This window comes from Pollachius pollachius (assembly GCF_949987615.1).
Source record: "Pollachius pollachius genome assembly, chromosome: 14".
NCBI lineage: Eukaryota > Metazoa > Chordata > Actinopteri > Gadiformes > Gadidae > Pollachius > Pollachius pollachius.
Genome location: NC_136947.1, coordinates 17,558,508 through 17,571,957, shown reverse-complemented (window position 1 = coordinate 17,571,957; position 13,450 = coordinate 17,558,508). Strand labels below are relative to the sequence as shown.

Sequence of the window (13,450 nt, the reverse complement as noted above, 5' to 3'; positions counted from 1 at the left end):
CTTTCATCTCCTCCCCTCTCCACTCCTCCTCTCCTCTCATCTTCTCTCCTCCCCTCTCCTCCCCTCTCCTCTCCTCCCCTTTCCTCTCCTCCTTTCCTCTCCTCCCCTCTCCACTCCTCCTCTCCTCTTCTCTCCTCCCCTCTCCTCCTCTCTCCTCCCCTCTCCTCCCCTCTCCTCTCCTCTCCTCCCCTCTCCTCCACTCCACTCCTCCTCTCCTCTCCTCCCCTCTCCGCTCCTCTCCACTCCTCCTCTCCTCTCCTCTCCTCTCCACTCCTCCTCTCCTCTCCTCTCCTCTCCTCTCCTCTCCTCTCCTCCTCTCCTCCTCCCTCCAGCCCCGCTGGCAGCTATGCATCGTCTGCAGAGCTGAGCCACTGCAGCAGCCAGTTGAGCGAGGAGGACTACGGGGGGGAGTACGGCGAGAGGGACCCCTACGACGAGAACGACTCCTACCACTCCTGCCACTCCTCCGTCAGCTACAGCAAGGGCTCTCCGGACTGGGACCCCGACGAGACCCAGGGCGTGTACAGCGACGAGGGAGGCTACAGCAAGGACGGGGGGGAGGAGGGGGCACTGTACGAGGAGGATGACGGGGGTCTGTACGAGGGCGAGGAGGAGGGCCTCTACGAGGACGAGGAGGTGCTGTACGACGACGAGGACCTCTACAACCTGGACGGCACGCTCAGCGAGGACATGGAGCCGCCCTTCACGCCCACCCCCACGTCCACCGCTCCCCAGACGCTGGACACGCCGAGCTCCAGGCCCCCCCTGGAGAAGCAGCCCACCCTCCACCAACAGCAGCCCGCCCTGCCGCCCAACACGGCCCTCAGCCAGGCTCACCCTCAGGGCCCGGCGGCAGGGCAGCCCCATGCGCCCGGGCAGGCCGGCTCCGCCCAGCTCCCTAAACCCGCCCAGCCCCAGCCTCAGCCACAGGCGGCCCCGTCCGCCACGTCCTTCTTCTCCATGGCCAATCCCCTGACAGCCGCGGTCAGCGGCCTCGCCTCCACCTTCCTGTCCTCCGTCCCCAGCACCCACCCTGCCCAGGCTCACCCCCCTGCGGCGGGTCCACCCCCGCAGTCTGCCGCCGCCACCGTCGTGCCTCCCTCACACCCGGCCGCCAAGGGTCCCCCGGGCTCCCAGCCCCACCCCACCTCCAACACAACCACCACCACCAACGCCATGGGCCCTACTGCCACCATGCCCCCTCAGGCCCAGCCTGGTGGAGCCACCCCCAACAGGCAGTCAGCCGCCTACGAAGACCTGGCCCCCCTCCAGGATGAAGAGTTCAGGCTAGATGAGGAGGAGATGGCGGAGCTAGAGGCCAGGACTCCCCCCACCCAGCTGGAGGTGGAATTGGAGGAGATGGAGCAGCGTCTGGAGGACAGCCCACCCCCCTCACCGCTAGAGGAGGACGAGATGATCCCAGAAAGGTAGGAGGGGAAGGCCGATGGTGGCATCAAGCTCTGCTAGCATGGACGGCCATTCAGAGCCCTGGCAGTGCATGACAATGAACCCCCTGTGTGTTTCCTCTTGTAGTCCCATACTGCCAGAGGAGCCCAAAGAGCCAGTAGACCCAGCTGTCAGAGCCAAGGAGAACTGGTTAAGGATCTATAACAAGGTTCTGGCCCAGATTCGGGAGGTAAGAATCAACTAAGTTCTGCAGAACCAGAACTTTGAGTCTATCAGCAGCAGGCCTCCTCCAGCATGAATAACTATTCATCCAAAGCAGAGCCTGGGCCCAGGACAAGCCCGCAGCAGCACCAGAAACACAGGGGCTCTTGTAAGACTCTCAAAGTGTTTCAGAAAGCCATTGAAATATGTATGCGTGGTGCATTATTTACTGGGTTGGCAGAGTTCATAGTCCTACTTTGATAGTCCATTTCGCCAGACGCCGCCGAGTTAATGTGTTTCATATTTCATAATTGATGTTTCAAAAGACGAAAAAGAACGTTGGCGGCTGGAAACTATTTTGAAGTAGTTTAGTTTGTACTCCATGACATGACTGTTGTTCCCAATGGACTGGATGTTTCATTTTGGACTATTTTTTGATTTTGCTTGGTAATTTTCATTTGCATATTTTTTCAAACATTATTTTGTTAGTGCTGGTGAAAACGATTATAGACCTGCGTCACTATTTACGTTGGTATATGTTGCATTTTCTGCATTTTGTTTTCCTTTGTTCGTCTCCTTTTGTTTATTTGTTTGTTTATTTGTTCCCAACCATTTTTTACTTTCCAGTTTTATGTCGTTGCCATAGCGGCACTCGCATGCACATTGGTCGACCACAGGTGGAGCGTGTGTACAGGTAGGAATGATTCAAAGTGACCGCTCAGGTCGTGACACACAAACCCCCGCTGCCCTGCTAGGAATGACTTCAAACTAATTGTGTCTACACACATTGAATCTCTAGCACCAGACAAGGCACACAATGAAAGCATTCATGAAAGCATTTGATGTTTTTTCTTTATATTTGTAAAACATATGGATCCAAACCATACCATTTACTTTACATATATCCTACTTATTTGCAAACAGGTAGGCCAAGAGAGTGCCAGTGAACGGAGGGATTTTGCTAAACGCTGTTGATCCTGTGTCTCACTGTGTTGTTCTCCTCCCTCAGGCTCGAGGGGAGCCCACCGCCTCCCTATGGTTTGGTAAAGGAGGGTGAGTCTGAAGTAGTGATCGAACCATATATTGATATTGATATATTGACGATTTATACGATATATATTGATATTTGCGTTTTTTACGCGTATCAGCATCGGACGATTTTTTTCACAGTTTTTCCGGCAAGATTTACCGACTTAAACAAAATGTTCCTTTTTTAAATTGAGACTTGTAACATTTGTTATCATCATTCAGTCGTTTTTATGATGTAAATTGAGGGAGCAAAAGCAGTTTGGGCTCCAAATATTGGCTCAGGAAAATCGGTATTGCCGTATCGGTCATAGGCTAAGGCTGACGAAAAGAAATTGGTATCGGCCCTAAAAAATCCATATTGGTCGATCCCTATTCTGAAGGAAACAATGGGACATGACCACAGGAGGACTGACCCAAGACATGCAAATATATAGATATAGATATAGATATACAGAGAGAGAGAGAGACAGACAGAGAGACAGACAGACAGACAGACAGACAGACAGACAGACAGACAGACAGACAGACAGACAGACAGGGGGTAATGCCTGTGTTTATTGAATCTGAACCTTTCCGGGGTATTTAGTGAGGCTCTTTGTATGGCTGCTGGTCAACGCGTATTGAATGAATATTGAGAAACCCTCAATCAATCAATTAAAAATGAACGTGGCCCGTGGTCAGGTGTGGGAAGTAACAGCATATAATACGGATATATATTTATGACATATGGATATATTATTTATTACCAATAGTTATTGGTAATATGAAGTAACTATTTCAGCTTATTTCTGCTATTGTTGTTTTATTAAATAATTACTTACAAACTTACAAAGAGCAGTGAAAGGCAGCTGTCAGGGATTACTATAATTTGAACACTGCATATATACTGTATTAAGATATAGATTAAACAAATGGTGGCTCCTTCTCTTCTCAGAGTGGGAGGAGCTCTCTACAGCATTGACAGCATGCCTGACCTCCGCAAGAGGAAAGCCATTCCTCTGGTCAGAGATCTGGTGAGAACACACACACACACACACACACACACACACACACACACACACACACACACACACACAAACATATACACACAAACATACCCTCAGGTAAACACACACACACACACACACAAACATAATCTCAGATAGACTTACACACATCCATGCAGATAGACTTAAACACACACACATCCGATCAGGTACGCTCAAACACACACAGACACACACACACACACACACATCCATGAAGGTATATACACACAGAGAAACCCACAGACACAAAAAGACACATACATCCACTCACCTGTGCCGATGCCGAAACGTGTAGACACACATGCACAACCCCGCAGCTGTGTGTGACAGTGTGTCTCCCTGTACCGCGGTAATAGTGCTGACGCTAGAGTTCTACCCATGCAGTTTAATTCCCCTCACATAGCGGGGTGCTGTGCTCACACCTTGAGCTGATCACTACAAATGGAAGTTGCTCTGACAGGAATTCTTTATCCATGTCTCTGGCTGCCACCTTCTTTCTGGGCATTTTCAAACCGTGCGGCCGGGTTTGCTGACGGCCTATAAATTAGACATTTCAGATACTGACCGAGTGAGCTCAGGTGTAATAGATTAAGCGGCTCTCTTCCAGAGGTCACTACCCCACCATGTCTTCTCCACCGGAGATACATGCAGACACACACACACACGCACACATATACACACACACACGCACACGCACACATACACACACAAACATACACACACTCACACACACACACACACACACACACACAAACATACACACACACACACACACACATTCACACAAACACACATACACACAAACACACACGCGTGCACACACACACACACACACACATACACACAAACACACGCGTACACACACACACACACACACACACACAAATACACACACTATCCAATCTCCCATTTCTTATTTTGCCTTTTTAATTCAGCTTGTGAAACGTATTTTAATTTTGATAATGCATTGAGCGCATTATCGCATTAACGCATGCTTTTGCCTTTTCTTCCTTTTTATTTTTTAGGTGATTGTAAGTATCTTACACACACACACACACACACACACACACACACACACACACACACACACAACACACACACACCCATGCATACAGCCTGCTCACATGCTCACACATGCTCTTCATTATAATCCTAATATCTATCTTCTTCCTTCGTATTTTCCACCGAATCCTGTTCATTGTCACTGTCTGTGAACACAAGGCCATGGTAAGTAATTCTTTGTCTCATTTCAAGCAAACATGAACCGCTCAATAATAGTCAAGTGTTTAATGTAATCAGATGAATCACATTACCAACATCTCGTTCAGCCGTCTCTAAATCCCTGGGTTCCCTTTGCAGTCTTTGGCCCAGAACAACCGCAAGGCAGGCATCACCTCTGCCATGGCCTCCACCACGCTGGGCAACGAGGAGCTGGTGGGTTGGACCTCCACTGTGACCTCTCTTGCCACTAGATTCTCCTTGTCCTTCTCCACAACATTCCACACTGCTGCCATACTGACCCTTTCTTCCCATTGTGCTACTTTTATAAAAAAAACGTTATTTTACCTATATTCTACCAGGTTAGTCCCTTGAAATTAAACACACAGACCTGACCAAGAAGGCTAGCATTACACAAAGTTACCACATGCACAAAACAAAACACCATACAAATAATAATGCAGATATTAGTTAATACATCTACAAGTTCCTAGAGATTGCGTTTCCCTCGGTGCTACGATGGATCCACTCCCCCAGACTGAGCCTGCAGCCGAGGGCTCCGTCCGCAGGCTGGTCCCGGCAGCGTGGGCTGCCCCCACACAGGCCTGTCTCCCCCCGCTCAGTGCGACCCCTCTGTGTGTTCTGCAGAAGAGCCACGTGTACAAGAAGACCCTGCAGGCCCTCATCTACCCCATCTCCTCCACCACGCCGCACAACTTCGAGGTGTGGACGGCCACCACGCCCACCTACTGCTACGAGTGCGAGGGGCTGCTGTGGGGCATCGCGCGCCAGGGCATGCGCTGCTCCGAGTGCGGGGTCAAGTGCCACGACAAGTGCCAAGACCTGCTCAACGCTGACTGCCTGCAGAGTGAGTGTGATGATCGGTGCTCTGGGGGAGGTGGAGGAGAGGAGGTGTTCAGGGGGCTCAGAACTAGTTTGGGTAACAACGGGAGGATCGGGCACAGGGGGGGGGAATCCAGATCCAGGCACTCAAGTAGGTCTGCAATTAAAAAGCCTTTTAATAGCTGTGATGTTACATTCATATTTAGCCCCTAACCCCCCGAGGTTTAGGGGAACACCAGAGGCGCTCCTTCTACCTTTTTTCCCCCTTCACATACTTTAGAAATAATATAGTTGTCATCATTAACGTCCCTGTCTCGTCTTCTGCCTCCCCCCCCCCTGCTGTCCAATCAGGGGCTGCGGAGAAGAGCTCCAAGCACGGCGCGGAGGACCGGACGCAGAACATCATCATGGTTCTGAAGGACCGCATGAAGATCCGCGAGAGGAACAAGCCCGAGATCTTCGAGCAGATCCAGGAGGTGTTCGCTCTGGACAAGTCCACCCACGGCACCCAGATGAAGCAGATCAAGCAGAGCGTGCTGGACGGCACGTCCAAGTGGTCGGCCAAGATCAGCATCACCGGTGAGATCCCGGGGGGTCCAGTTGTTAGGCTGACGTTTAGGTTTATAACTTGTACTCCAATTATTTGTAGAAACCCTTGAGCAAGATGCCTCACCAACTACCTCCTCATGATAATACAGAAAAAAAGATCCAAACCTTCCTTGATCTACATAAAACTCAATTTTATAAAGCAACAGTAGTGCTATTGTCTTTGACACAGATATCGTCAGACTTTTGATATTGATATTTATATTTTTCTTCTTCCTTCTCGTCCCTTAGTGGTGTGTGCGCAGGGCCTGCAGGCTAAGGACAAAACAGGCTCCAGTGACCCTTATGTAACGGTCCAAGTGGGGAAAACCAAGAAGAGGACCAAGACGATCTATGGGAACCTCAACCCTGTCTGGGAGGAGAACTTCCACTTGTGAGTTCTGTAGAGAAACCAGTGCACAACTTCAAGTCAATGTTATATAACATGTAACTGAGCACTAACTTCTGTTATAAAAGACTGCTCCAATCCAATTAGACATTACCCTGCCGATGGTTTTCTTTCTAAAAGGCTACACTTGACTGCACTGTGGTCAATAAGAAGCATGTCATTTTGTATCTTTTAAGCTACAGTCATCGCCACTTAACCGTGCCCAGGGTAACCTAATAGTCTGTCTGTCTCCTCCAGTGAGTGCCACAACTCCTCCGACCGGATCAAGGTGCGCGTGTGGGACGAAGACGACGACATCAAGTCCCGCGTGAAGCAGAGGTTCAAGAGGGAGAGCGATGACTTCCTGGGTCAAACCATCATCGAGGTCCGGACGCTGTGAGTTCGGAATGGGAAAGGTTTGGTTCCAGAGAATTCATCCCCTAGAGCGTTGAGCCTCGTGGGGGGTGAGTGGATTCCAGTCAACACCGCGTCTCTCTCTGTTCCAGACAAGCGGACGGATAAGTCTGCCGTGTCGGGGGCCATTCGGATGCACATCAGCGTGGAGATCAAGGGCGAGGAGACTGTGGCTCCCTACCACGTTCAGTACACCTGTCTACATGAGGTCAGTCTGATTGGGTTAATCCAGTGGGGGCCCAATCTGATTGGTTATCTCCAATCGGTGAATCATCCTATTGGCTTTCATTATGCAGTGGACAATCTCCTTGTTTTAGTGAATAATTGGTGAATAGTGATATCGCCAGAGCAATTAGCAAATGCCTTTAGTCTCGAACTAGATTTCCGAGGGCCGTTGTTAGCAGGACAAATGGCCTCCGGATGCCATTTGATAGAGTTCCAACCAATCAGAGCAATGGAATGTATCCTAGTGCGGAGCGGAAATGGCAAACACATCATCCTTATCAACAAGTGCTTCAGTATGTTTTTTGTGCCATAAGTGCACTTCTTTATTCTTCTTTATATAAAAAAACACTACCCAGTTTGTTTAATGCTGTTACATTGGCTGATTCCACAGACCACTTCACATCAGCGGTAGCCATCTTGGTCATTCACGGAAATGCCCCAGCGGCTCCCCCCTAGGGCCCCCCTCTCTCATCGGATCAAACTCTTATTAGATTAACGGTGGTTAGTGGCCGACCCGCTCCAGGTGGGCTGGAAATAGGTAGATGGGAGTTTCTCTCTGAAAGAGCAAATAAAACATGAGATTGCAGAGTTGTCTGGTTCCAAGGCTAGCATAGTCTTATTGGTTTTACCATTTAGTGGACGATCTGATTGACTATTGCTATTTAGTGGACGATCTGATTGACTACTGCTTATTAGTGAACGATCTGATTGACTACTGCTAATTAGTGGACGATCTGATTGACTACTGCTAATTAGTGGACGATCTGATTGACTACTGCTATTTAGTGGACGATCTGATTGACTACTGCTATTAAGTGGACGATCTGATTGACTACTGCCAATTAGTTGATGATCAGATAGACTACTAGTGGACAACCGGATTATCCCCAGTTGGTAAAAAATGGATGAGGTATCACTGCTGAGTGGACAAGGGGATTATCTGTCCAACTGGTGAATAATCTCTTTGGCTACCACTATTTAGTGGACCATCTGATTGGCTACCTCGCGGACAATCTAATCTTTTTTTAGCTTTTAGCAGATGGGGGGGCTTACATCAGTTAGAAGGCCACGTCCGTCGCTAACCCCCATTGGTCCTTCCCCTGGTGTTCAGCACTTGTTCCAGTACACCACCGAGGAGCAGAACGGGGGCGTGGTGAAGATCCCCGACGCCAAGGGCGACGACGCCTGGAAGGTCTACTTTGAGGAGACGGCCCAGGAGATCGTGGACGAGTTCGCCATGCGCTACGGCGTGGAGTCCATCTACCAGGCCATGACGTCAGTACCTTCAGCCTCCACCCCTTTTACAGCACAGGCCATGATGCGTTTCCCATGAAATATATTCAATTAGAAACAGTCATCAATGCATCATCAAGATATGACATCATTGTTTGATATCGCCTGTTAACTGTTTGTTACTGAAACACATGTACTGTTTTAGTCTGATCTAACAAGTCTTTCTTGTCTTTCCGTGCTCCTTCCTCCTCCAACCCCCTGGCAAAAACAGTCACTTTGCCTGCCTGTCATCTAAGTACATGTGCCCCGGGGTGCCGGCTGTGATGAGCACCCTGCTGGCCAACATCAACGCCTACTACGCCCACACCACCCAGTCCTCAAACAACGTCTCCGCCTCCGACAGATTCGCCGCCTCCAACTTTGGTGTAGGTGACCCCGTCCTTGTGTCTTCCTGACAGTTATGATCAGAAACACTTGTTGACTCCAGTGCTTGTGGGCCACCCCTGGGGTCAACTCTGGTTAGGGTAATGCAGGCCCAGCCCACGTCTCAAAGGCACCAGCCAGAGGAACAGAGTCAGAGGTTTACACAGGCAGATGTGTTTCTAACCAGACTTGTTCTCCTCATTTCTCCCCTTGGATGTAGAAGGAGAGGTTTGTGAAACTACTGGACCAGCTGCACAACTCCCTGAGGATCGATCTGTCCATGTACCGGGTATGGAGCACTCTCTTTACTTTCTCTCATTATTTCGATCTTTGTCCTCATTTTAACATTGCTTGAGTCATTTGTTAGCAATTATTGGTGGTTGGCACTTGGTTCTATGATCATCCTTATTGTACCAAAAGCTGTAAGTTGTTTCTCCTTCTTCTGACAAATGTAATTATTGTAAGTGCAATTGCATGAAAGCGTCACCTAAATGCCCTAAATGTAAATGTAGTTTGTTTTGAGGTAAAAGTCATTGGTTATCGTCAATGTCGTGTTTTCCATGACTTTGTTTATTGTTCAGAATATTGAAGTACAGTCAAGAGATTGAAATAAAAGCAACTGTTAAGCTGTTGCTGTTCTCCGGATCTTTATAATCTAAATATCTGATCTACGATCTGTAGCTTTTCAATAGCCGCCCATACTATGGTAAAATGTTACATTCGATGATTGAATGGTGTTTTCTGACGTGTGTTTTCAGAACAACTTCCCAGCCAGTAGTCCAGAGCGGCTACAGGACCTCAAGTCCACCGTGGACCTGCTGACCAGCATCACCTTCTTCAGGATGAAAGTGAGAGCTGCTTTCTGTCTCTCAACGATATGTCTGCTTTGACACCAAAAGAAAACCGCAGTGTTTTCAAGCACAGAATGCCCTCGGGCCTATTGGTGGAGAATCGTCTCCTCGTTGTGTTATACACGCATAGCCTAGTTCCCCATGCAGGTGTGTTTCTCTGTGTGTGTATATGGCATATAATTACATTATAGTTGTCCAGTTTGCTCTTTTGTATAAGTCTATATGTGCACATGCATATTTGTTGAATTTGCCAGAGAAGGGGGACAGCTTCCTGGAGGAATGCAGTTGGAGCGGGTGCAAGAGTTGACGATGTCTTTGGTTGGTGTTTGTTAGGTCCAAGAGCTGCAGAGCCCTCCCAGGGCCAGCCAGGTGGTTAAAGACTGTGTGAAGGCCTGTCTCAACTCCACCTATGAGTACATCTTCAACAACTGCCACGATCTGTACAACCGCGAGTACCAGTCTGACCCGGTGAGTCAGAAGGGAGAGGCCGCTGCAGCTGTAGCAGGCCTTGCTTACTGTTTACGATGCCTAAATCAGCAGTTAAAAAAGGATGAGTATGTTGGGTTGGTTGTCATTCCTGCAAGGGAGGAAATAAAACTGCTGCAGCTCAGCACTTGGATAATATTTATATATCTCTGATGTGTCTAATCTGTGGTGCAGGCAAAACCTGTACCCCCAGATGAGCAGGGTCCAAACATCAAGAACCTGGACTTCTGGTCCAAACTCATCACCCTCATCGTCTCCATCATCGAAGAGGACAAGAACTCCTACACGCACTGCCTCAACCAGTAGGTTTCTTCCCTGTTCAAACCAGCTAAACCAGTCCAATAGCATGTTCCTATTCATCAAGTGAAGCCACCTATTATTATATAATGATTATATTATATAACATATTATCGCAGGGAAGTGTCCCTGGAGGGCAAGTTTTTTGTGCAAATTTCCGCTTGGGAAAAATAATTGGAGAACAACACACATAGTATCAGAGCATCCCAAAGTGCATTTTATTTGTTGGCACTTTGCTGTTTTCTATCACAGAGGGCCTTTAGAGCTCCATCTCAACAGACTGACCCATGAGCTGCCCCGCTACACAAACCGTCCAATCAGTACACGCCTGAGAAAAGCAATATTCAGAAGGGCTGGAATACACACAGCATGCTATCATTCATTACTGCGGTATTTGATGATAACACTGCCCTAAGTGGCAGTAAAATACTACTGAGTGCTGTGAAGCACCCAATCAGCTATTAGCCGACCAGCAGATTAGCTGATTAATAAACTGCTGGTGCCAAGAGGCCGGAGTGAGGTGATGTGAGCCTACAGGCGGTGATAAGGATAGATGCTCGTTGGGTTCAGTCTCAGTTAATGCAATACTCTGTTTAGGCTGCAGCTGCTACTTCTCTCCATCCATATCACATTCACAGACAGCCTTAGGATTGTGACCTTTCTGTGGCAATCAGAACGGTAAATGGTAGCTTGCTTCAATGTTCCAACCAACCACAGTCTAATAACTTTAGTGCAGTCACAATAATCAAATTCTTCTACTTGATATAAACCGCATGACATGTGTCAGTGAAATCAAGTCACCCGATTCCAAACATGTTGAGGCTTCAGTACAGATATGTTAGAAATGTACACGGCACACAGTGGCTGACTGGTTGGTTATGAGTTGTTATCATCGTCCTATTGGCTGCCGATGGCCTGATGCCTTCAGTCCTACCCTGGCACTCCGCAGGTTTCCACAGGAACTGAATGTCGGCAAGATCAGCGCCGAGGTCATGTGGAATATGTTCGCACAAGACATGAGATACGCCATGGAGGGTGAGTTCCTGTTATACACATGTGGTGTGTGCTCATGCAAGGCCGATGTATTTAGTATACATTATATCAAATTCTGTTACACATACATATTGTGTGTGTGTGTGTGCGCACTGTGACAACGTGAATGACAACAAATATGAAACAGAGAGGGAGACAAGGGGAGGGAGCCGAGTGGCCGCGTCTGAGTTGAGGAAGGACATTAGTGGTGACATTTCCTCTGCCTTTTGTTATTCAGAGCATGAGAAGCACCGGCTGTGCAAGAGTGCAGATTATATGAACCTGCACTTCAAAGTGAAGTGGCTGTACAACGAGTACTGCAAGGAGCTGGTCACCTTCCAGAAGCACGTCCCCGAGTACCCCGCGTGAGTCTGACCTTTGGCCTCGCAGCTGTGCACGGTCCCCGGCGTTTAGCACGTCGACGCCGAAGACTGTTCCTTGTATACGTTTGCAAAAGTTGCATTGTATGTGAAGATGACTTTGGAACGATGCTGTTGTTTGTTGGTTTCTCAGCTGGTTCGAGCCGTTCGTGGTCATGTGGTTGGAAGAAAACGAGGAGGTGTCCCGAGATTTCCTCCACGGTGCACTGGAGAGAGACAAGAAAGACGGGGTAACTGCTTTGGCTGGGTTTAGTACGAAAGTTAGTTAGTACAAACTTATTTTTATTTGTCTTCAGCTGCCATTTAATGAGAAGCCTTTTTTAATCTTTATTAAGAGAAACCGTCCACAAATAACTTTTTCTTGGCTGTAATTGGCGCGGTTGATGTCCTTTCTTCAGCTGTAAACAATAATCCAACAAAACCCAACAAAACTATTCAGTACTACTTTGAGGTGCCAGAAATCGACTTTTAATGGGCTGATGAACACGATGGTAATCAACGATAATTTCCTACGAATTTGCTTAGACAACTCCAGGCAAAGAAATCCACCCAAGGTACACTCGGTTTAACACAGTCCTGGAGCAGACTGCGGTGGCGAGGCACTGATCGCGTTCAACTTAAATTTTCCCCACTAACTGTCCTGTCGAGGCAGCTCTAAAGTTAAAGTATGCAAAGAATACATTTTTAGCTCCTCGACCGCAAACATTGACTCCGTAAATAGATCCCTGGTTTGCTCAGGCAAACAGCCCTGTTTGTTTCCCCAGACGGCCCCCCCTGACTCAGCAGGGCCTCGCAGCGCCACGGGCAGGTGGGAGGCTGTAAGACGATCAATAACAACTCCATACAAAATGCAAATAACGATAAAAATGAATGAAACACATCCCCGGCAGAGAGCCGCAGCAGATGCTTCGGGCGGTGAAAGCGGATGCTTAAACACATCAACGGCCTCGCACAAACGTTCACACACACACACACACACACACTCTCACACTCACACTGGGCTGCCTATAGATCTAATCAATGGGAGGCTGGGGTGAGTGGAGTGAGGCGGGGGAGGGGGGGGTCAATAGACAGCAGAGCGAGCCCTTATACAAACAAGGTTTTCTCAGCTCCTATATCACTGGTCCTCTGGGTCCAATTACTGTCACCTGGAGCATGTGTTCCCCCTCTCCCACCCTCTCCCCCCCCCCCATCGCTCCACATAAAGAGCATCCCTTCCCTGGACTTGCGGAGCATAGGCTTAACAAGAGGGTCCATACACCTCTCCTCTTCGCACGTGCTCAGTGTGTGTGTGCGTTGGGACAGGGGGGAAGGGGGTTGCTCTCTGATGTCGCTACATTGTCAGGCTTAGAGATTTGATGGATCTATTTATTGATTTATATTGATGCAGGGTTAGCTGGTTCTGCTCTT

General features: G+C 48.5%; 1 protein-coding gene across 1 annotated transcript in view; it reads left to right on the top strand.

Annotated features, from left to right (window-relative positions):
* The window catches only part of LOC307085773 (protein unc-13 homolog A-like), a gene marked incomplete at both ends in the record, with an annotated part of 30,959 nt that overhangs the window by 11,397 nt on the left and 6,112 nt on the right, over positions 1–13,450 (top strand). The window contains 21 exon segments of the mRNA XM_079750634.1: positions 333–1,427; positions 1,534–1,636; positions 2,618–2,661; positions 3,572–3,650; positions 5,025–5,099; positions 5,532–5,751; positions 6,078–6,305; positions 6,564–6,705; positions 6,958–7,094; positions 7,097–7,120; positions 7,206–7,321; positions 8,450–8,613; positions 8,843–8,996; positions 9,215–9,283; positions 9,753–9,842; positions 10,179–10,313; positions 10,506–10,633; positions 11,578–11,663; positions 11,899–12,025; positions 12,174–12,270; positions 12,805–12,858. Coding sequence (XP_079606760.1) covers positions 333–1,427; positions 1,534–1,636; positions 2,618–2,661; positions 3,572–3,650; positions 5,025–5,099; positions 5,532–5,751; positions 6,078–6,305; positions 6,564–6,705; positions 6,958–7,094; positions 7,097–7,120; positions 7,206–7,321; positions 8,450–8,613; positions 8,843–8,996; positions 9,215–9,283; positions 9,753–9,842; positions 10,179–10,313; positions 10,506–10,633; positions 11,578–11,663; positions 11,899–12,025; positions 12,174–12,270; positions 12,805–12,858 — 3,367 coding nt within the window.